The sequence below is a fragment of the Vespa mandarinia genome, chromosome 22 (genome assembly GCF_050613455.1).
Source record: "Vespa mandarinia isolate Hongniang chromosome 22, ASM5061345v1, whole genome shotgun sequence".
In the NCBI taxonomy this organism is placed as follows: domain Eukaryota; kingdom Metazoa; phylum Arthropoda; class Insecta; order Hymenoptera; family Vespidae; genus Vespa; species Vespa mandarinia.
The window spans coordinates 61,329-83,302 of NC_140831.1; the positions used below are offsets into that span (position 1 = coordinate 61,329).

Genomic DNA, 21,974 nt, shown 5'->3' on the forward strand with positions numbered 1-21,974 from the left:
TCATTTCTTTCTTTCCAACATTAAGTTTTCCTTCGTTTTCTCATAGGAAACTATCTCCCGATTTTCACAAACATCGACACAGTTATGTTGGTACATTTGCTTTATAAATATACTATAACTATTTTTCTATCAAATATCGCTATTCATTCACATTTAACAACGATGAATAACATTTTATGTAAACATTATGAATTTGATTATCTTTCTGTATATTCATTTCACTTCTTTTTCTTTTTTTTTGTTTTTTGTTTCTTTTTAACAAGGAGGATCGAACCAATGTGATTTCTTTCGATGTCTATTCTCGCGTTGATATTTTTCATACTATATATGACATTTTATAAAAATAGAATAAAACTAGTTATAAAATGAACGGTAAGCATTGACAATAGTATGATGAAAAAGTACGGAATGAATTCGGTTAAATTTAAGACAATACGTTTTTACGTTTTACCGTAACGAGTTTAAATCGTCATAAAAATTATTAGTAACAGAAAGAAAAATAGAACAAGATCGATCCTACACAGAGTTTACACAGTGTCATACAAACATATAACTATATATTTATATCTCACAAACACAAATATTATCAAATATGCAACAATGACCGTCCATACGCAATCATTTTAATTAATTGCACTTGGAACAGAGTAGTTTACCACGATTATTCTCAATGACTAACAATAAGTATTACTTCTTCAGAGCTTATTATAAAGAAGCACCGTGCTATCGACATATATTCTCAAAAGTGCAACTAAAGCATTTTCGAGTTTTTTTTACCTATGTATTTCGTTATATCTAAAAATGTCTCACGATATTAATATTTAACAGTTGTAAAGAATCCATTTAAAATAGACCTATTTTACTAAATAGACCGTCGATAAGTCACTCGTATGTAATATTTTTTGTTTGTCATTTTTCTTATTTCCGCAGTTTTTGATTTTTAACGACACACTTTTGCCTCGTGCAGAAATCAAAGAAAACCGTGGATTTCGAGGAGCACAAGGCACGTAGTTGTTACGCAGATAGATTACGAAGGAAAGCTCCACGATTTGAAGACCCATTACGAACGTTACTAATTCGGCTACTGAACTTGACGAATCTTCTATCTTCTTGCAAAGGAGGATAGAGAGAGAGAGAGAGAGAGAGAGAGAGAGAAAGAGAGAGGGGGGGGAGGAAGAAGGAAAGAGAAAAGTTTAAAAGCTGCCACATTCCCTTAGCACACGATTTCCTAGCGGCAGCGGTGGACGGAAATTGTTGATCACCTGTAAGGAGAAAGATAAAAGGATTAATTGAAATGAAAATGATAGATAGACGAAACTTTGACCGTACGAGCGGAAATGCAATATAAATTTTTTTACTCGCTAATAAGAAAAAAAAAAGAAAAGGTCTTACAGCCCCGTGATTCTCGTGACAAGGACATTCCTCTCCGCGTGGGAATTTACGCAGATTACGAAAGATGTTGAGCTGGTGATGAGACACCTCGATGTATTTCTTGAAGAGAATCCATGTGACGCTCTCGTTAAACGGTGGAGTTGTCAGGGATCCCAAATATGTCCAATAACCGTTATCGTCTGAAGGTAAACAAGGAAAAACGTGTTGAAAAATCGCAACGTTAGAGATAAAATACAACCATCTTAAGAAAAAACGGTGCAACATGCAACGACTGCCATAGTGATTATACGGAGTTACGATTATTAACTTGATAAACATAGAAGCATCTAGTTCACCCTGTGGATATAAGAAAAGAGTGATAATAATTATTCTATATGTAAAACTCGATTATTTATATAATATTGCCAATTATGACAGCGAGACAACATTATTGTTCTTCGTTGAAACGTTCTTCCAATTACGTACTACCTTCTCCCAATTAAACAATTTCGAGAAGAAATCGATTAGTGATAAGATAATAGAGACGAGGGTGAACCCGTCATTCAGCTAATGTTTCCCTCGTACGTGTCGTAAGACATATGTTCTCGCTTTGGATGGAAGGTCAAAATGTGATTTTATTTTTAGTACCGTTCACTTAATTCCATTTATTAATCGGAAAAGCGATGAGACGATGCCGTTGATAAAATGAACGAAGCAATCCAATATAAGGTGGCGACAAATAGGACAAAATGACGATTAAATGCGATAGTATCGACGAATAAAATTCATTACCGTATGCATTCAAGTCATTTGGACAATAAGACAGAACGTTAGGACGATGACAAATGAAACTGCACAATTTAGTTAATGTATCTTGAAATAATATTATCCTCATGGGTACATGGAAATTAGAAACTTAGGGTGACGTCGAGATCCATTCGTTTCTCGCGCACAAGGATTCTATTAAATTTACTTCACGATGTATACGGATGATAACGTTACGGAGAGAATATTATAAATTAGACGTCAAGGGTATATGGGCAAAGAAACAAAGAAACAAAGAAACAAAGAAAAAAACGAAGAAAGAAAGGAAAGGCAATTGATGGACTGTCAATGATAAGTCGTCAAGCGTGTGTCGCGAGGAAAAATATTTTAAGGTGACAAGCGAAATAGTGACAGTACACAGGTACACTTGTTAAGACGAGTGCAACGAATCTAAATGAAGAAAAATGCAAAATCGAGGAACTACTTTTAGTTCGGCACGGACGAGTTATAAAAAGTAAAAGAAAGAAAGAAGGAAAAAAAAAAAAGCAGGAAAGATGAAAATAAGTTGAAAAAATTCCAGCTTCGAGGTTGAGGTTTCACAACAATCGATCGTGATACGCTTCGAACGTTCTCTCCTTGATTTTTTCCTTTTTCTCTCTCGCTCGCTCGCTCGCTCGCTCGCTCTCTTTCTCACTTTTTGAGCGATCAAAAATGAAAAGGAAAAGATGACGACGGAGACACGCTCGAGCGCGGAACTCACGATACGTAGCGACGTACATATGTAGTTCAAGGCATTATACGAACCTTGAAAATCCAATTTGTTCTCATGACGTATGATTCGGTCGGCCCAACGCATGCACGGATTAGCGCATCTCTGCGTGCTGACTCGTCCACCGCGCACTGCATGCGCGTTTACGGTGCATTAGTGCATTTTGTTAGTTGATAGTAGCTTGTTATTGCATTTCAGAGTGAGACTCGATTGGTACGTCTTTTCCGTTCGAAGAGACCGCGACCGTCAGCTACACTAAACTTTGTCCAACTACAAAACTAATTCTACGACTATAGCCGGTCATCTAATCGTTTGTAAATTCATATATCTACTTTTAATTTGCTAAACCAAAACGATAATGATTAGAGCGATACTATAGTATATCCAACTAATAATTTTAAGCCGATATTATTTTAAACAACATGAATAGTTTATTACGATCTAAACGTTAAGCTTGGATGTATTTTCGAATAAACTCACCGGGAAGCAACTTGCTGGGGTCAATGAGATCCGCTATTTCTACAACTTCGTCCTTGTGCGACACGTATGGCAATAAACGTGCGATCTTATCCATCTCCTCGTGGGTCTTACCAACCTATGAAAAAGAGAGAGAAAAAAAGAAAAAGAAGAAAGAAAGGAAAAAAAGAAAAGAAGAAAATTAAAAGTCCCCTTGAGAAAACTTCCTTTCACGTGACATATAATAATTAGATGATCGATAATATCAATTAACTAAGCGTACACGTTTCCTCGATCGAACTCGAACGTATCAATCCAATTGATTTTAAAGACGAACTCTTGTTTGTTAAGGCAATGATTTAAATTGCCGACTATACGATTCGCTTTGATCTATAAGTTATAAGAAAGTTCTCGTCGAACAAGCAAATCTCCCGTTCGTTAGCTCATAAACATAAGGGACGCTCATAAAGTATTTCTACGCTTTTGGACGATTGGAAATCGATTTGTCGTGTACCGATGATCTTTCTATCCTACGAATATACGATTTTCTTATGTAAAAATGATTCGATCGAAATGTTCCATAGATTTGCTGCTGCCCTTTTCCTACTTCATAGGAAAAGATTATATTCCTATAAAATTATATTTCCATCGATCGAAGATCAAACGTGTGAATAACGTCCACACAGTTACAATATAAATATTGTAACTGACGTTCGATTCGATTCTGTTCTTTATCTTAATTTATTTATTCATTAGATGGCGATCGTATTGCGATTGCATTTGGATCTAATTATGCGACTTGCATGTGCATTCAAAATCGAACGACGTCGATTCGCTCTTCTATACGGACCATATGTCACATTAATTGGCGATTATCTAACGATCACGTACTTGGAATGGTACCGTTAGAAATGTCTTTAATTGCATACTTAATAAATGTTAGAAAGAACGTTAACATAAGATATTCGCGACATGTAAAACATTCCTAAAGGACGGAAGATATGTTCTATTGTCAAAATTAGATAAAAAAAGGCGTCGTTGAAAGCTTCGCATATAGTCGATAATAATTTTCGCGTGAAACTTTGTCTTCGCGATTGTGCAACGGCACTTTTCAAATTGCACCGCTTTATAATAATAGATATAAAGCGTGTTAACACGCGCACACGTAAAAATTCCATATACATGATAGCTCGGAATGCGTTTATGTATTTGCGATTCGATAAATCTAAGACTTTGCTTCGAAATATTATGCAACGAACGTAGAAACGACGTGGACGCTGACTTTCAATACGCGATTGATAATAAATGAACGAGGTACGTTTTTATTATGACATAACCTCTTAAGCACTTTATGAATCATCCTTTTCTCTCTGTCACATATGAAATCGAAATTATGCGATGTAATCGTGCGAATTTGATACAATCGTACGGAGAAAACTTTCTTAAAAATGATTATCCGCAAAGAGTCTATCCACTAGAAGAAATTACTTTTCAAAAACGATTGCACAGTGATTTTGAAACGAATTATATCGTATATCTTTCGTATCTTTGATCTCTCGTTCTTTCTCTTTTATCCATTGACGAGCTTTCGTGACCGAAGGAAAAGAAAAGAAAAAAAGAAGAGAAAAAGAAAAAAAAATACAAAGGAAGTTCCTTCTTCTTGACAGTATAGCAATGGCCATCATAAAAATCGATCTTCCCGGTAAGCGAGAGTGAGCGTCGGACGAAGGAAATGATCGATTTAAATTCCATCCGGTGGTCGCGCTATCAAGTTAACGATATCCGTGCTCGTGTGGAAAAACGAATTTCGCTGCAGTTTGGAAGAATGAAATAATGGTTCATGTCCTTCGCCGTAGAAACGTTTACGTAATCGTCTATCAACCAATGCTGTTAACGTCGCCACTGTTACGGATTCTGCTTCTAGAGCTTGCAGCTTATATAAAAAAGCTTTGACATAAGCGCGGGTTTAACAGCCGCATAAGAGTGCATCCATAGAAAAAGAGAGTGTTTCGATAAGGAGGATAAATAATCGCTAATAATAATAAAAGGGGCTTCGAGAGGTATGCATCGACCTCTAAGGAATATCGTACGAAGTAAGTGAGAGAGAGAGAGAGAGAGAGAGAGAGAGAGAGAGAAGTAACTGACCTTGAGGAAGACACCCAACACCGCGAGACCATCCGACGCTTTCGCAGCTTCCGCGAATGTCTTGTACTTGCTTGTGTTCCAATGAACCAAGTGGAGCTGAAAGAATAAAGTAGGAAAACTGAGTGCATCAACTTGTCCATCTCTGTATTTATTCTCGTTGCGTAACTCATGATTCAAGAAAACTATCGAACATGTTAATTGGTTGGCGTGTAAACGAATGCTCGTCGATTATAAGAACAAGCTTTTCATCTGTCTTCTGCCAATGAGAAGTCAATCTTTTTTTTTTGTCCGTGGCGTAAACGATTAACGACCGCCTGAAAATTATGTTTCCTTTTGACCATCGGATTTTTTACGTTTAGCAACACGTACATATGTCTATAGATATAATTACGTTTAAACGAAAGATGGAATATTTGTTCGCGGTTGATAATCGATTCTCGTACCGGACTGCTGATGTAATTATACCCTCGAGAAGCAACAAATAATGAGAGTAAACAATCTAGATATTATATATCTCGTCAGTTCTAAAGTAAACGAACTTTCGTTAATCGTCTCGTAAATTGACTCCTCGATAAGTTAATCTCCTAAGTTATCTTAAATTAATCACGATAAATAGACAATGTGTCATCCTAAAATTTCATCACATACATTTTACATGTTAGTAAAAAAGAAAGGACGAATGAAAGATCTTACTACATAAGTAAATAGAATCGACAGGTCATAACGGTATTCTCGTAAATAGGAAAACGTATAATAGCAATACTCGTATGCAGAATAAACCGATGTTCTTTTCAACGGTTTACTCTCATCGCTAACAATGCGCAGGTGTACGATCGGATCGTTGCACAATTCAGATGCGATTTGCGTGCAGTCGAGCGATTGCGTCTCGCGTTTTGTGTTCCGGACGATGACGATAAACGTGAAACGATTCAACTCTAGCCGTTTCTATCTATAGACCACGACCGCGCCGTTACGATCGCCTAGGATAATATGTACCTAAAGCATCGATGGATCAATCGTTATAATGATATAACGGCACTAATGATAAATTGCTTAAAAAATACGCAAACGTAGAGACGCTCGCGATAGACGAATCAAAATAGAGAGAGAGAGAGAGAGAGAGAGAGAGAGAGAGAGAGAGAAAAGAAAAAGTTATTTGACCGATTCCATTAACGTTCTCGTTCTCGACCATCACAAATTTCTTATTTCCATAGATTACGTCCAAAACTATTTACAGATAGATATAATATAAGCGGAGTTTCTCGGTACGTCGGTCGACTCGCGTCGAAAGAAAAAGCCTACGCCTGGAGGTAACTCGTGAGTTCGAACGAACGACCGCGACGTGATTCACGTTCCACGTGAAATGAATTAACAACGCGATAGACGAGAGACTCAAAGTCGATCGGCAGATCGGGACAACAATGACGACGCGCAATACAACTTGCTCGAGTAAAACTTTCATTTCACGATCTCGATTATATTTATATATTTATCTTTTACTCGTAGAGAGTATTTCGTCGTAAGAGAATATCGTAACGATTATTTTCAAAGAATTCTCAACGTTAGCTTAACGTGTAGCATAAGGCTACCTTCAATATTATTAATTTATAGATAAACGACGATATTTTCGTAGATCGGTGTAAATTCTATTACATTCGTGTTATACTCGATATAAATCAATATAGGATAAACTCCTTTTATGTCGAACACTTGAGAATTCTCCGAGATTAAGAAAGAATGGATAAAAAGATACCTCGCCAGCGAAAGCTTGACCGTCAACGGTATGCTCGGAACCTCTCGAGTCGCTACATCCCCAATGGCAATGATACTGTTCGAGCTTATAAATATCATCCATGAGAGGTCCACCGCTCAAAACTGCAATTAAAATTGGATCTTTATGACAACAACCTTTCTAGATGAAAGAAGAGGAAGAAAAAAGGACAATTGATTCGCTCGGTCTAACTAGAATATTCGTGAGACACTTTGATCGTTCCTGTTACGTTTCTATTACAGGATGCGCCTGATTAGACCAAACGCATTTGCGCTGGTCCCTGTATGTCGGGGGACAGCGATAAAAGGGCTGAGCTTATTTATATCGACTGAAGCTTTTTGAGAGCTTCAGTGACATATTTGAAAGAGTCCTATGGGAAATGTTTCTTTGCCTTAAGTTAGTCGTTCCTTCTTTTTCTTAATTAGACAGAGAATTAATATTATTTACAATTACAAAAGTATCTACAAAGCGTAGCAGCGTAATTAGGCTGATTTTTGAAGCTTGAAAATTTGACGTTAAATACCTAAGGTAAATTCCTAAATTATGAATCATTCAAAAAGTTTAGAAATTATTTTACGCGCGCGGTTACAACTCTACCGTAAAGTAAACAGTAGGTATGTAAGTAGGTATATCGACGAAGAAAGTCGTTCAAGAATTAATCGCTACGCAGCCGTATCTTTGTCCTCGTTTCGAACACGCTCGAGGGCAAATTTTCGAAGGTAAGAGCCTCCTTAAACCGATTGCCCGTTCGCCACGAAGCTATTTAGGTATCAACGGCGTCTTCAAAATCGATATTTTTTTCTTTTTTTTCTCTTCTTCGAAAAAGCACCAGCGACGAACGCTTATTTCGTTCTACGATAATGCTAAAATAAACTCGCTTCTAACGCGCGAGATTTCACGAATACCGACAGGCGGATACTGGCTTACGGCGAACGGAGCGTCGCGTGAAGAGATGAAAACCATACGTGACGACAGTTAATCAAAGAAGAAGAAGAAGAAGAAGAAGAAGAAGATGCAAAGAACATAAAGAAGAGTTAAAAGAAGAAAGAAGAAGCAAAGAGAGCAAAGTTTTGTTTCTATAGCTCGCAAAACTGTGAAATGGGGCGATATCGCGGACGTGCTTAATTAGTCATACGGAGTGGAAATTAAAGTGAAAAAGATGAAAAAGAAAGAAAAGGAAAGGAAAGGAAAGAAAAAAGTAGCATGGTTGCGATCTTGGCGTGAAAAATATTAACATATCCTAGAGCGATTGGTCACGAGGTTAGGGAACTCCGTGTAGAGAGGAGGACTTGGTTGCATCCAAGTAAGTACTATGTGTACCAACACTTTGATATCGGCCGCTCCAAGTGACCACAAAGTGTTACAACGAGACACCCTACTTGGCGTTTCCTCCTCCCTTTCCATTCTCCTCTTTTTCTTTTTAGGTCTCGCGATGCAAACGCCAGAAGGCGATTGCAATCGACAACATTGAATTGCAGATCGACGAGAATGCAAATCTCGATGGCGGTGGCGCTCGTGAGATTTGCGATCGCCGTGGAAATCGTGATTTAAATATATATATATATATATATATATATATATATATATAGATAGATAACTTTCAATGATACCAAAGCAAGTTTCGGCGTAGCTTTTAGAAAAATGTCCCGTAATAATCGTAATCCGCAGGTGGCGAATTCGTGGTAGGGGATTGGAAAGGGGATAACTTACGAGTCCCATCGCCATCGGTATCGATTCTCCAACAATATCCTGGATTGACCAACTTCCGGGATGCAGTAGCAGGATATTTCCAACGAAGAGGTTTGCTACTTAGAGCCTCGTGATCGGATTCTACCCGGTCGGTTTCGATATTCACCGGACTCTGCCTCGAACCCGCCGCCATTGGGAATTTCTCCACCCAAGTGCTGGGTCCTGCGAAAAAGAAGGAAATGAAAAAAAAAAAGAAAGAATATTTTATTACGTGTTATTAAAAGCTTTTATTAATCGTAGCAATTAGCGTAATTTACGAAGAATCAAAAATTATATATCTAATCTAATCTCTCTAATCTTATCAGCAACCGCGTTGCAAGACGTAGTATTTCTTATCGTGAAGAGAAAGGAGGAAAGGAAGAGCGGATATCTGCGCCTTGAAATATCGATGCAGTTGTTATATAGGCATAGCGTGATATTACGAATTTGTTAAATATATATATATATATATATATATATATATATATATATATGTGTGCGTGTGTATGTATGAAGTGAAAAGTTCATCGGTCTTGGAATGGATTCTGTCGAACGCGCGACGTGTTAAAGTAATATTACAAATAGAGAAATGGTTCTGTAGAAAACGATTGAAAAGTCTCATTGTCAGTCGTGATGATGGTCGAGACAGCGACCTCGATTGATATCACGGAAAGCATCGCACCACTTCCCACAATTAGATTGTTCCTAACAGAGGGACAATAAGATGACGACTTTTTACTACTTCCTATCTTGATCGTGACACCAATTATGAAATGGCCATTTCCTTTCTTTCCTTCTCTCTCTCTCTCTCTCTCTCTCTCTCTCTCTCTCTCTACCCCCTCCCTTTCTCAAAGGAACGCGTTATCTTCCCTCCTTTCTAAAATCTACTCTACTACCTTTATCTCGCCTAACTGTAAAAGACGTTCGTAAGGAAGGAAAGTTATGTTCCTAATGTATTCGGGAGCTGGTCGATAAATTCGAGACGAAGAATCGTGCGGTCAATGTGCCCGACGCTCGTGATTCGCGTAGAATAAAGTCACATGCTACGTGTTCAAACTCGACGAAATTGTTATCGGTTACGTGTGTCACGTGCAGCTGATTCCCATTAATTTCTTCTTATCAACGCTCGTGATTCATGCCGTTCTCGAGGTCTATGCCTGTTCACTCTCTCATAGAGTAAACTTTTCGATTCTTTAACGGACATTCTCGAAAAGTTTGTTTAGGAAAGAAAAGAATTTTTGCAAGACGATTCGATTTCAAAGCCTCCCGCTCTCCAAGGTCGATAGCAAATCTCTATGTTCAAGGTCGTCATGCTTGGCTCTGACATAGTAATCGATGATGAAATCATAGTCACGTGCGGACAGTCTCGCGCGTCATTAATTCGCTAAACGGTGAGCCTACTACATACATTAGATCGTGTTCCACGGTATTTTCATAGTTCAGCACGTCACAGTTGCGTGAAATTTGATCGGATCTGTTCTAAGCTCGGGATGATTATAAAAGGATTAATAGAATCGTCGTCGACTTCTTTATTATCCTCATAAATATGATGTAATATTATGCAAAGTTATTCAGACAGACAGACAAACAGACAGACAGAATAATATATAAAAGAAGTAAAGTTCTTCAAGTATCTCGTTTAAAATAGAATAGGCCATAGGAAAGATTTTTACGGATTTTTCTGAATCATTTTGAAAACTACGAATGTAATGAAAAAAAAAAAAAAATATATATATATATATATATATATATATATATATGCATTTACGTAAAATATTTACGTACGCTTACGTACGTAACAGTATTGCCCTTCGTACGACACTAATATAGACAGTTAATGGATTTTGTTACTTTTAAGGTAAATATTAGTATAGGAACTAACAAGGATTCGAAGACGAAGGACGGTAAGTAACGTAAGTAATCTTTCCAAAATCTTTGGATTCGAGGAGAATAAAAAGAAGACATCACGTACCACAGACGAAGGCTCCCATTTCGTTGGCTCGTGATAATCGAAAACGGTGAGGAACGATGAGAAACCGGTTCGTTCCTTACGGTGGTTGTTCTAGTCCTTAGCTTTCTCGAGAACGAAGAGATAAACTCTAGAGGACGAAAGATATAAAGCAACCGTACGCCCTCTCTCTCTCTCTCGCCCCTGATAAATACGTATAAGCGCATTGCCTTTGAAGATCTTGACAGTGACCTTGACGAGTGTGCAGTTTCGTTGAACGACGTTACAGAAGCTTATTATCGTCACTAAATCTTACCTATTCTCTGTCCTATCAGAAAGATAATATTGTTAGAGAAAACGGTATTTCAATACATATCATGTAACATCATTCTCCTCGTATATCATCCAACGCATACTATCGTAATCGAGATGAATTAGTTCGAGTCACAAGATTTTTCGATCGCGTCTCTCGTTATCGTTTCGCTCAAAATCAAGAATCTCAAATATTTATAGAGGTTTATTAGCGAAAGAAGAGAAGAGAAAGATTTGTTAATATGTAACGTAACGACGAGCATTAGATAGACATCCGTATCGTTTATTGAAACGATAACAAATCGTTATGAAATAATAAATCGAGTACTTGAGTTGGCACTTTTGTCCTGATAAAATGTAAGACTCAGGACGATCATCTCAAGTGATCGCTATCAAATTAGGTACGTTCAACCTTGCCGTTAATGAATCACAGCTGGATATAAGGAAAAATCGTTATATGCGACTAGAATTGTGCTTTTTCATCCACCTACGGAAAATAATTCCTTTTCATTTATCGTTATATTTCTTCCCTTCGGACGTTGCGATACAATTCGTCTAAAAATGTATAATATCGAAATTATTTACGATCGCTTATTGCGTTAGAAACGAGATATTCAAGGTTATTGTTATTAAACGATATCTAATTGCGGTGAAACGCTTCAAAATCATGGGTGAAACGATTCAAAAGACGCGCATTTAAAACGACCGTCCGATTGCGAAAGACGCGCACTTTAAAACGCGTGAGCGTTTTGTCCCACGACAAATAAAATGTGAGTAAGAGCCGTTCCTTTTATGTTAAGACAGGGAAAGCGCGGACGTGGAACTCATCCATCTTGTCTCGTCCGTGCCGTTTCTCGATCATTTCTATTCCACGCGCCGATCCTCACCATATCCATCTCACGCACACGCACATTAAACTTTAACGTAACGTATAGCGTGTACATATACTGCATACGTCAAGTCATGGACGTTCGCGATTAACACGAACCGAACTTGATTATTCCAAGGACGTGTTAGAGGATCGGCGGCTTTTAATGAGGTAATCAAAGTTAACCATCGACTCGTTTCGCTTTATACCGTTTCTTCTTGTTTTACGCCGTGTCTTTGTCTTTCCGCGCTCATTAAAAAGCGTGAAGCTTTTTAACTTCCTCGAAGAATAAATAAGCAACGAGGTGTTTAATCGTCGAGAGAAAGAGAAAAAACATAGCTAATACTTTTTCAGATACTCTTATTCAGAGAAATTCAATGAAAATCAAAATTTAAAATAAATACGAAATAATTAATTAAATGTCAATAATTCGGTAAAATTTGTAATGGAATAATTTTTCTTTCTACGTTTCAATTTTGTAACGTATGATAAATTACGGATTCATCCTTATTCTCCGTTCGTTCCATTTATTACAAGTTAATAAAAAACGAGACGAGCGTTTCGCGAAGACGCAAAAGAGAAGGAGTCTTATTTCGTTGCAACGCCAACGTATCCTTTTTCCATGTTTCGCCAAGCTACGCGAAACAATAACTTAGTTTAGTTGACTCTCGGCGCATCGACGCAAATATCCAATTTTAGCCGAGATTTCAATTCGAGATCGTAACTTTTCATTGTCCCATCCAGAAACTGATACCAGCTCGTACGTTAAAGAAGATTTACGTTTAACGCAAGTCGATCGTTTGATTAAATAACCTTATAAATGATGCGCCGTTTTTCATCAATTTGAAAATACAGCCGTGCCTGTACTGTTATAAATGGGTTAACTCGTTAAGCGAGTACGCTCGGGGCAAAATTAATTTCAATTATTAAGCCGATAAGCAAAGTTGTTTTTCGTATGTATCAAATAAGTACATACATACTTGCATCGACCGGCTCGGTTACTTAACGAAACGTAACGACTCCAGCTACTTTCATTAATACTCGAGTGAACGTTTGAATATTATTATATTAGAATTCCCGTCTAATTTACGTCTAATTCGCATCTAAATTTGCCCTTTTGTTTGTTTTACGATTCTCTTCAAATGAAATTACGGAAAGTTTTTTATATGGAAATACAGAATGTATTTTATATACACGTATTTTATATAGAGTAGAAGGGGAGAAAGCGTAAAAGTGCGAGAAGGAAAGAGTTTTATTCGTTGAATCTATTTGCATTTTTCCTTACTTCTCTCTCTCTCTCTCTCGCTCTCTCTCTCTCTCTCTCTCTCTCTCTCTCTCTCTCTCTCTCTCTCTCTAAGATCTCCTTGAACGTTCCGAAATATCCATTTCACGAAGCCATTAAAAAAGAAAATCACGCGTGTCATTTCGATAAATACGTCTCGACGTCCGCACTGGAGGATGCGTTCAACCTATAGGAGGATAAACGTTCAACGAAAAGGGTCAACAGGTTGTTGGCTATCCGACAATGGCACTCCAAGCATGATCATTAGCGTGTGACAGAATAATGTCATTAACTTGGAACGTCCAAGAATTTCACGTGTCTCATGTAATCAACGCGGGATGACTTTACGAACGACGCAAGATCACTGTTTTCTTTTCGAGAGGAAAATTATCGGTTGGGCGAATTACACGTTACCGAGCCAAGCTGCAATAATTTCGTGACTACAAAGTGAATTATTTGAGCTGAGCGAGCGTTCGATAACGAAGACTCTCGGCGGGCGTCTGAAAGGCTTGGATCAGAGAGGCTAAAAAAGTGCTGTCTATCTTTAGCCAAGTCATAGAAAGATAGGAAATAAAGGAAGCATACTCTCGACAATTACCAGATATTATTCACTTTGTACGTACATTTTATATTCTTCTTGCCTTTCAAAAAGAAACAAAATATTTCCTAGGTAAACTGGTTCCCAACCGGTTTTCGTCTATATTCCTATTTGAAGGTACAAGACGTTAATGTAAACTCGATGGAAAATGTGCGAAAGGTATATGAAAGGTCTGAAAGAGACAACTTATTATTCAAATCGATATGCGTATAGATCCGTACTGGTGACACTTTTATCAGTCACTACGACACACTTTACGACGATTTCGAATTTTAGTTTACTTCGAGGAAAGCCCTCGAATTCGATCGTTTTTTCTCTTCTCTATTTACGTTACGAAAGGAACGTTATCGAAACGAATATAATATTAGTTAGCAATTAATAAGTCGTTAAGCTTCTCTCTCTCTCCCTCCCTCCAACCCTCTGTCTTCTCCTTTCAAAGAGAGAACTTCCTTCCGTCCATTGAATAGTTAATTTGTATTCAACTTGACGAACGCCATAAGCCACGCCGTGCAAATAAAACGAAGATCGTTAGATTGCGACATAAAGAAAGAAAGAAAGAAGGAAAGAAAGGATAAAAAAAAATATATGTAATTAAAGGAAATCCTTTTCCTTTAATTGCATGCAGCCAACGGCACGAAGAACCTTGTTTAACGAGAGTCGCGAGTACCCTCGCGATGGAAAGTAAGATTTAGAAAAAGCATACCTTAATCACTGGTAGTTAGAACTTGGCTTGCACGTGACATCGCGTTGCCGATGAGATTATCGCATACCATTGGCTAGAAGAAGCGACTTTCTAAAGTTTCGTCGCGCATAGATGCACGCGCGCGTCTGAACGACTAGTATTTGTAGATAAGTGCGCATACTTATACTTAGTGTCGTAGAGGTACCTACAGTTTCGCTCTAAACAGAACGATTTGAGGGATTTCCAATGAAATCGATTTAATCGAAGATCTCTAAGTTTTGTTAACGCGACGGAATGAAAGCAATCGCACAGGCTGTAGCCGAATAAGACGCATGTACTTGCATAAGAATAATAGGCAATTCGGTGTACTTCCAATCGCGGTCGTTTCAAAGATCGAGGGTGTACGAGAGAGAGAGAGAGAGAGAGTACCAAAAGGAAAGAGAAATAGAAGAGAGTGATTTTGGGGCCACGGAGAAAAGGACGACGACTATGATCAAATAAGAGCGAACGACTATGATCTATAGATGACGAGGAGAAGCGAAACTGGGTCTGCGACCTGCTGTCCTCGCGTTTGCGACCGCATGCGATATAACCGCGCGTATACCAAGGATCGAGCGCGTGCCTACACACTTTAACAGGGACAGGTGCATCGGCCTGAAAGCACGAAGGGAAAACTATTGATTTTCATTTTACCCTACCTACCTATCTACCTACCTACCTGCCTGCCTGCCTGGCTGCCTGTTTGCCTGCCTGCCTGCCTGCCTGCCTGCCTGCCTACCTACCTACCTACCAAGTAAATCCCCTTTCTTCACGTACGGAGAGCCTGACTGAGAGACCTCCTTCCGCGAAAGCTGCAAAGGTTTTCATCGTTTGGCACGGCCAGTACGGCCGTATCTACATTTCGAACGGGAGATGATCGACCATCGGCTAATCGCTGTGCCATGTAAATGTAGAGATTAACGTCTTAAATGTCGTAAAATGTCAATTTTCTTTTTTCCTTTTTCTTCTCTATTTACAATTCGACGAGAAATTTGAGGTAAAAGATGCACGTTGTCAATGCCACATCGCTCTTTTCTTGACCCATACAATTTCTTACTTACTTTTTCGTTCGCTAGGATAACTTTTATTAACTCCGAGATCGTAACGCGCGCAAAATGACGATTGGCGCTCGATCTGGAAGCGCAAAGCGGTGTTAAAAGAGATACGTAAACCGGGGAAAAAATTGCAAAACTAAGAGAAAAGAAAAACGAGCGTATACGCGAGAAAAGACATAAACGCTCGTGTCGCTTAAACGAATTCGTGCGTGTAATCGATATAACTTAATTATATATATGAGTTCGCCATTCGTGCGACTCGCGCTAAGCGACGAGAGCACCAGGATGTGCGTTAGATATCTAAGTGTACGCATTTATACGTAGTTAAATGTGGAATCTATTATGCGCCAATAGAGCAGCAACAAATGCTCCGCGCTCTCTAAGGAATAAGAAACAATTAATTATCGATGATAGAAACAATTAATTTTGTGATAATTCTGCGCATTTTCATCCATTCACTTTCTGCTAAGAAGTAAACCGTTCGAGGAAAGGAAATGTTTCAATATGAGATAAATAAAGAGGAAATACAAGCTATGGAGATAATTGGAGGGAAATCCGTTGTTAAAGAGTATTGAAAGAAATAAAACTCACCGTTTCGGCTCGAATAGTCCCACTCGTTCTTGGAGCCCATCTCGAAGGATAAGGACGGTATCGGATGTATCGAAAATTAAGATCCGCGTAGTTGAGATCCGAGTATAACTTGCTCCCGCTCGTTTTGTCGATTTGTACTGTTCTTTTGCTAGATCGAACGCGCCACTTTTGCCCGTTCGCGCAATTTTCCAAGAAAGTATCGCGTCTGATTTATTAATTTAAAAAGTATTTAAGGACGAACGAGATTAGAAGAGCCTTCTGAGAGGGGAAACGAGCGCGTAAATAATGAAAAATACAATAAAGAGAATTTCGAGCCGAAGAAAAGAGACGGAGGAATCTCCTTGCTTCGTGATCGAATCGGCGTGATACTTCGAGCGCGTTCGGTTCCTCTTCGTGCTCTTTCGTCCTTCTCAACAGAGCAGCTTTTATTCTCCCTCTCTCTCTCCGTCTCTGGCTTTGCCTCTTTGGGATGCCTTTCGATTCGTACCGACTCGCGACCGTGTGTCCACCGCTCGCACGAGAATTTCCACGAATGTAACGCCGGCCGGCGCGTCCCCAGGGTTTATATTGCGCGCGGTCACGTGACCGACGCTAACTTCTTGGCGCATGCGCGACAAACATTACACACGTGCGACTTTACCCCCACTCTATCGGGATTAGTCCGCGCGCGGACGTACAACGTTCAGGATCTTCTTTCTTTTTATCGGTCTTAAACATTTTTTACCAGTCATCGTTGAAAAAATTTCAATTTGAATATGAATTGTGCGTATGGCATCTAAAGAATTATTATATATATATGCATATACATATATATATATATATATACGATAAAAGGAAAACGTGATGAATGTTTCTTTAAACGGAAATGTAAAGGTATTTAGAGGCATAAAAAATATGGCTCGACTCTACTCGCGCCTCGTCTCGTAACATTGTGTGACAGATAGTTTACAACAACAAATTTCACGGTCTCGGTGCAGCAAACATAAAGAAGAACAGATGGTTTTGGTACAGATGTTACTCTCTGTTCGAATAAAAGAACGGGCAACATTTCGAGGAGGTAATTCGTTCGAGGAAACACGCATCTTTCTTTTTATTAAACAGCTGGTAACATTTGTCACGATAACGTTATGTCATAGAACGTGCTTCGTAAACGTCATCGTTCTGCCTCCATTATGCCAATAAAGTGAATCGGTCGAGTTTACGACTGTACCAATAAAAATTAATGAATTCTAGTAATTTCTATTCAGAAAGCATTCTTCAAATCTTTCGGGTTTATCGAAATTTTACGTTAAAAGAAATTTGAAATTTGAAGGAAAACTTGATTTCCTTCTTTCCGAGCGTCCTCGGTTTTATCGATAAAAATTCACTTACCTGTACGTACAAATAAAATAATAAAGCAGTCCATCGTAAATGTCGTCGTACGATGTGTCGTGCGACCATTGTATCTTTTTATTCGTGAATGATTACGTTTCTAATCGAAACGGAAAATTTATCGTTAACGTTATCATTGAACGTTTTTCTTTTCGCTTTTCTTTGTTTTTTTTCCTTTTTTCCTTTGATAGGTACTTGCATTTTCGAAAAATTTTTCAAAGTCAGCAAGATGCTAAAACATGAAATTTATTCATTTGTGGCGACTGACGCAAACGACCAAACGTAGTCCATAGAAATTGCTAGCTCTGGTCTGCATTTCAATCCGAAATATATATTATATATGTAACCGTGCGAATGCGAAATTGTATTCTAGCACCGACACGGACGGAACCGACGCCTTACATAATCAAACGAATTCAAATATTTCAATATATTAAGTTGTACCGTGCGAATAATCGAACGATCTTATAATCGAATGGATCGGACGGCGAAAAATAAGTTCGCTCGTTGTTCGGGAGACTTTCGAAGAAAATTAATTTCGTAAAAACATAATGTATTTGGGTACTTCGATGAATACGACGCGATAATTTACATTTAAACGATACAAAAAGAGATAAGTCGCGTCTATATATAGTATAGGTATATATCCTCTAAACGTCGTAGCCCGTTCAACTCTGGAAGCAACGATCGATCTTTTTCGCGTGACTTTCGTTGTCAGTCGTTCCATGTCGTTCTATCTCGTATTACGTATCGTACGTCTATTTACGATTTTACTTTTTTATAATCAACGTTATCCTCAATGTTAATAATTTTAACGCATCCACGGAAAGCTCTTCGACTCGAGACAAGTACAAAGGACGTATACGTCGTACCCTAAAATGGCTTTATTAAGTCGTAACCTTACACGTGTTTAATATGTAGTACTTGCCACAGATATATTCCGTAAATGTATATCATTGTTTCAATATTCATTCATTCATCCTCGACGACCAACGTGCTCGATTACGTACGTAGGGGGCTTGTAAAGTAATCATGGCGAGGCATCCATTAAAATCTACTCGCAATTATTCCCACATGTTAAAAATTCAATTTTTACCTTTGCGTTTTATATAGTATACAAAAGTGTCTCGTCTTTTAAACCTTTCTTTTTTTTGTTTTCCTTCGCGAAAAATACGCCGACAATGACGTTTACTTTAGAGATAAAAATATCGTCAAACTTCCGATCAGTACTGCCGTCAACTATATATCTATTTACACACACACGCTCGCACACACACTGTATATATATATATATATATATATATATATATACACACACGCACACACACAAACACACACAAACACACACATATATTTATAATTATGCAAATCGTACGGACGATACGATACCTAGCGTCAATTTTCTCTCTCTCTCTCTCTCCCCCTCCCTTCCTCCCTTCCTCCTTCAAATGGTAATTTTCCATAAACTTGGGGCGTTCGATCGATCGATCGATCATTTTTCATTCTATTATTTCTCAGGAAAAAAAAAATTCAAATCCGAAAATTACAGTGAGATCTCTCTGTTTTGGTTACTTATCGTAATCGGCTCTTCTTTCTACTTGCTTCTTTTCCATATCCTTTATACAATTATAAAATATTTTCAAGATACACTCGCAGGCCAGGAATAAAGTCCGAGCAATTCTTGATGCATCCCCTTCTTCTTGAGAGGACCCTTTCAACGAATTTATCGTTGAAAACCTTCGAATCGCATCGTCTCTTGTCACATAAATATCGTACACACGATTTATCATACACAATCATCATTTTCACGGTAACATGATGGAGCGCTTTAAGAAGATGCACGAGCGATGATATGATTAAAAGCATGATATGAAAAGAGCTTGTTTATCGCAGCTCGCGAAGAGATAAGTCCGCTAAAGCGAATCGCGCGTATCGAGATTGGATTCGAAGACGTTTTACTTTTTCTTCATTATCTGATTACGTACGAGAGAAAAAAAAAAGTAAAAGAAGAAAAGACACATACTTACGTACTGCACCTTCTCTTACATCGTAATTCATAAAAATGTGTCCGATAATTAAGCTTCGTTATGTAACGATTTTTCCGTTATAAAAATTACTGTCCAATCGTAGGATAAGAAAAGAAAAAAAAGAAAAATAAACTAATTACGACTTTTTACCGAACGAATATATCGGCGCGTCCCTGTGACTACGCTTTTGGAAAAGTTTATACGCGATAAACAAGAGACAATGAGAAGGATTCCAATCGTCGTGTTATACACCATAAACTCTCAAAGAGAGTTTACAAAGACGCGAATTAATATATAATATATATTAAAGTAATTTTTAGCTTGCATACGAAACATCCGTCTGCTATATGTTACATACAATCGTTATCACCATTCACACGATTTTCATAGGAGTTTCACATCCCCACCACCAAATTTGCGGCTTCGTCGACCGTCCGTCGACATCATTAGGTAGGACGAATAAAAAACGAAGCCTCCAAACTTGAGGTTGCACCGATACTTTTCTTTCTTTCTTTCTTTCTTCTTTTTTTCTCTTTTTTCTTTTTTCTTCTTTTTTTTTTTTTTAATCGTTTCTTACATTTCCTTTTCAAAAATATCAGGAAAAAGTATCGAGGTATCGAAGAAACGGCTGTATGCGTTAGATATTTTACCCGTGTATCGTGTCCCGCACTCTTTTTTCTCATAGCAGGAACACGCAAATTATTAACGGTGGCGCTTAGCGACACGCCTAAAAAATTACAAAAATGATTATAAAACGTATTGTGTCCTTGCGCAAGCCATCCCGAACACGTTCCTTTCTTTTCTCTCTTTTCTCTCTTTTCTTTGTTTTTTTTTTCTTTTTTTTTTTCTTTTTTTTTTTCTTTTTTCTTTTCCTCGTGTGTGTGTGTGTCAACTATTTTAATCTCATTCCCGTTCGTTAAATATTAATTATTTTTGGCTTGGTAACTATGTAAAAATCTAAATTAAATAACGGTTTATTATTCGTGTACGAATGCGTTGGTATTTGGATCAAGGTTAAAGTTGATTATTAACGTTGATCTAAATCCCTTATCAAAATAATTATAATAGAAATTTGGTGAAATCAAAGGGCAAAGTTAATCTTACGTCCGGCGATGATCGTACGATTTGTACGTGCAAAAGAGCTTGGCTGCCAAGTATTGTGCGTGAAAAGAAGAAAAAGTAGGATCGCAATGCGTAATTGCAATTTTACGCATAAAGAAGAACGTAAATGCTATGACGCTTGTCTGGCAGTATTCAAATATCATCGCTCCAAATACCTCACAGACTAATAATGTCTATCGAACGGCAAATAGGTATAATATACATATTTATATTTTTATATGTATATATATATATATATATATATATATGTATATGTATATGTATATGTATATGTATATGTATATGTATCGTATATATTATCATCATTTCTTTCTTTAGTCTGCATGGCCTACGGTGCCAATGGAAGCATTTTGCTGTCACTTTACAATGGCATTGCACGAACCAATATTTAAAGATTCCCGCGTCAAAAAGTTGTCGGTTTCTCCTTATGAGAGACTATGTTTTATCAAAACGATGATGATTCCGCGATAAGCGCCATTTTGACTTCATCTTAAATATATGCATATAAACGTTAAGTAATCTTCCGTCTTACGTTCGCAGTGATTTGTTCAATTCGCACGGTAAATAATCCTAAAGGAAATAAACAACGTTCGAGATGTAAGAAAAATGTGTCGGTCGATTAATGAACTGACGCCCCTCCCCCACCCCGCCCTGAATCACCGGTTGTACGTCGCTATAGTACTTCTTTTTTTGGCAGTGTTACACGTTGTATGCACGATTAAAAGAGTTTCGTTCAAGTTCTTGATACTTCTTGAAGAAGCTTAATTCTCTTAAGATAGGTAGTAGGTCGTAGAACCAACATGCGTAAATACGCGATGCATTCGTCACGCTTATTGCTTAAAAAATGGCACTGATTAATGAAATACGAAAGTCGTTGACTGTCCAGAGCATTATTTCAAATAGAATTATACCTTTGCACCTATCCACCTTTGTTGGTTCTACAATGATCTAAACTAAATTTACTCGTCCGATCGGAGCAATGAGAATCCTTCTCTACAGTTTGAATTCGTTACGAAAGGCAACGCGTGATTTCTATTCCGTACTCCTTAAAAAATAATATATCGAAAAATGAAG

General features: G+C 37.9%; 1 protein-coding gene across 3 annotated transcripts; it reads right to left on the reverse strand.

Moving 5' to 3' along the window:
• Positions 1-192: 192 nt before the first annotated feature.
• Positions 193-17,102, reverse strand: CAH1 (carbonic anhydrase 1). Of its 3 annotated transcripts, none has more exons than XM_035868931.2 (8): positions 16,381-17,102; positions 8,988-9,188; positions 7,260-7,381; positions 5,507-5,602; positions 3,386-3,500; positions 2,941-3,036; positions 1,393-1,571; positions 193-1,262 (listed from the first exon to the last, which is right to left on the reverse strand). In XM_035868931.2, the coding sequence occupies exons 1-8, from the start codon at positions 16,418-16,420 to the stop codon at positions 1,194-1,196; spliced, it is 918 nt and encodes a 305-aa protein (XP_035724824.1). In that variant the 5' UTR covers positions 16,421-17,102; the 3' UTR covers positions 193-1,193. The 3 variants fall into 3 exon arrangements, with proteins under 3 accessions (XP_035724824.1, XP_035724825.1, XP_035724828.1); XM_035868932.2 differs by lacking the exon at positions 16,381-17,102 and adding an exon at positions 10,978-11,303; XM_035868935.2 differs by lacking the exon at positions 2,941-3,036 and having other exon boundaries at positions 16,381-17,094.
• Between the last annotated feature and the right edge of the window lie 4,872 nt (positions 17,103-21,974).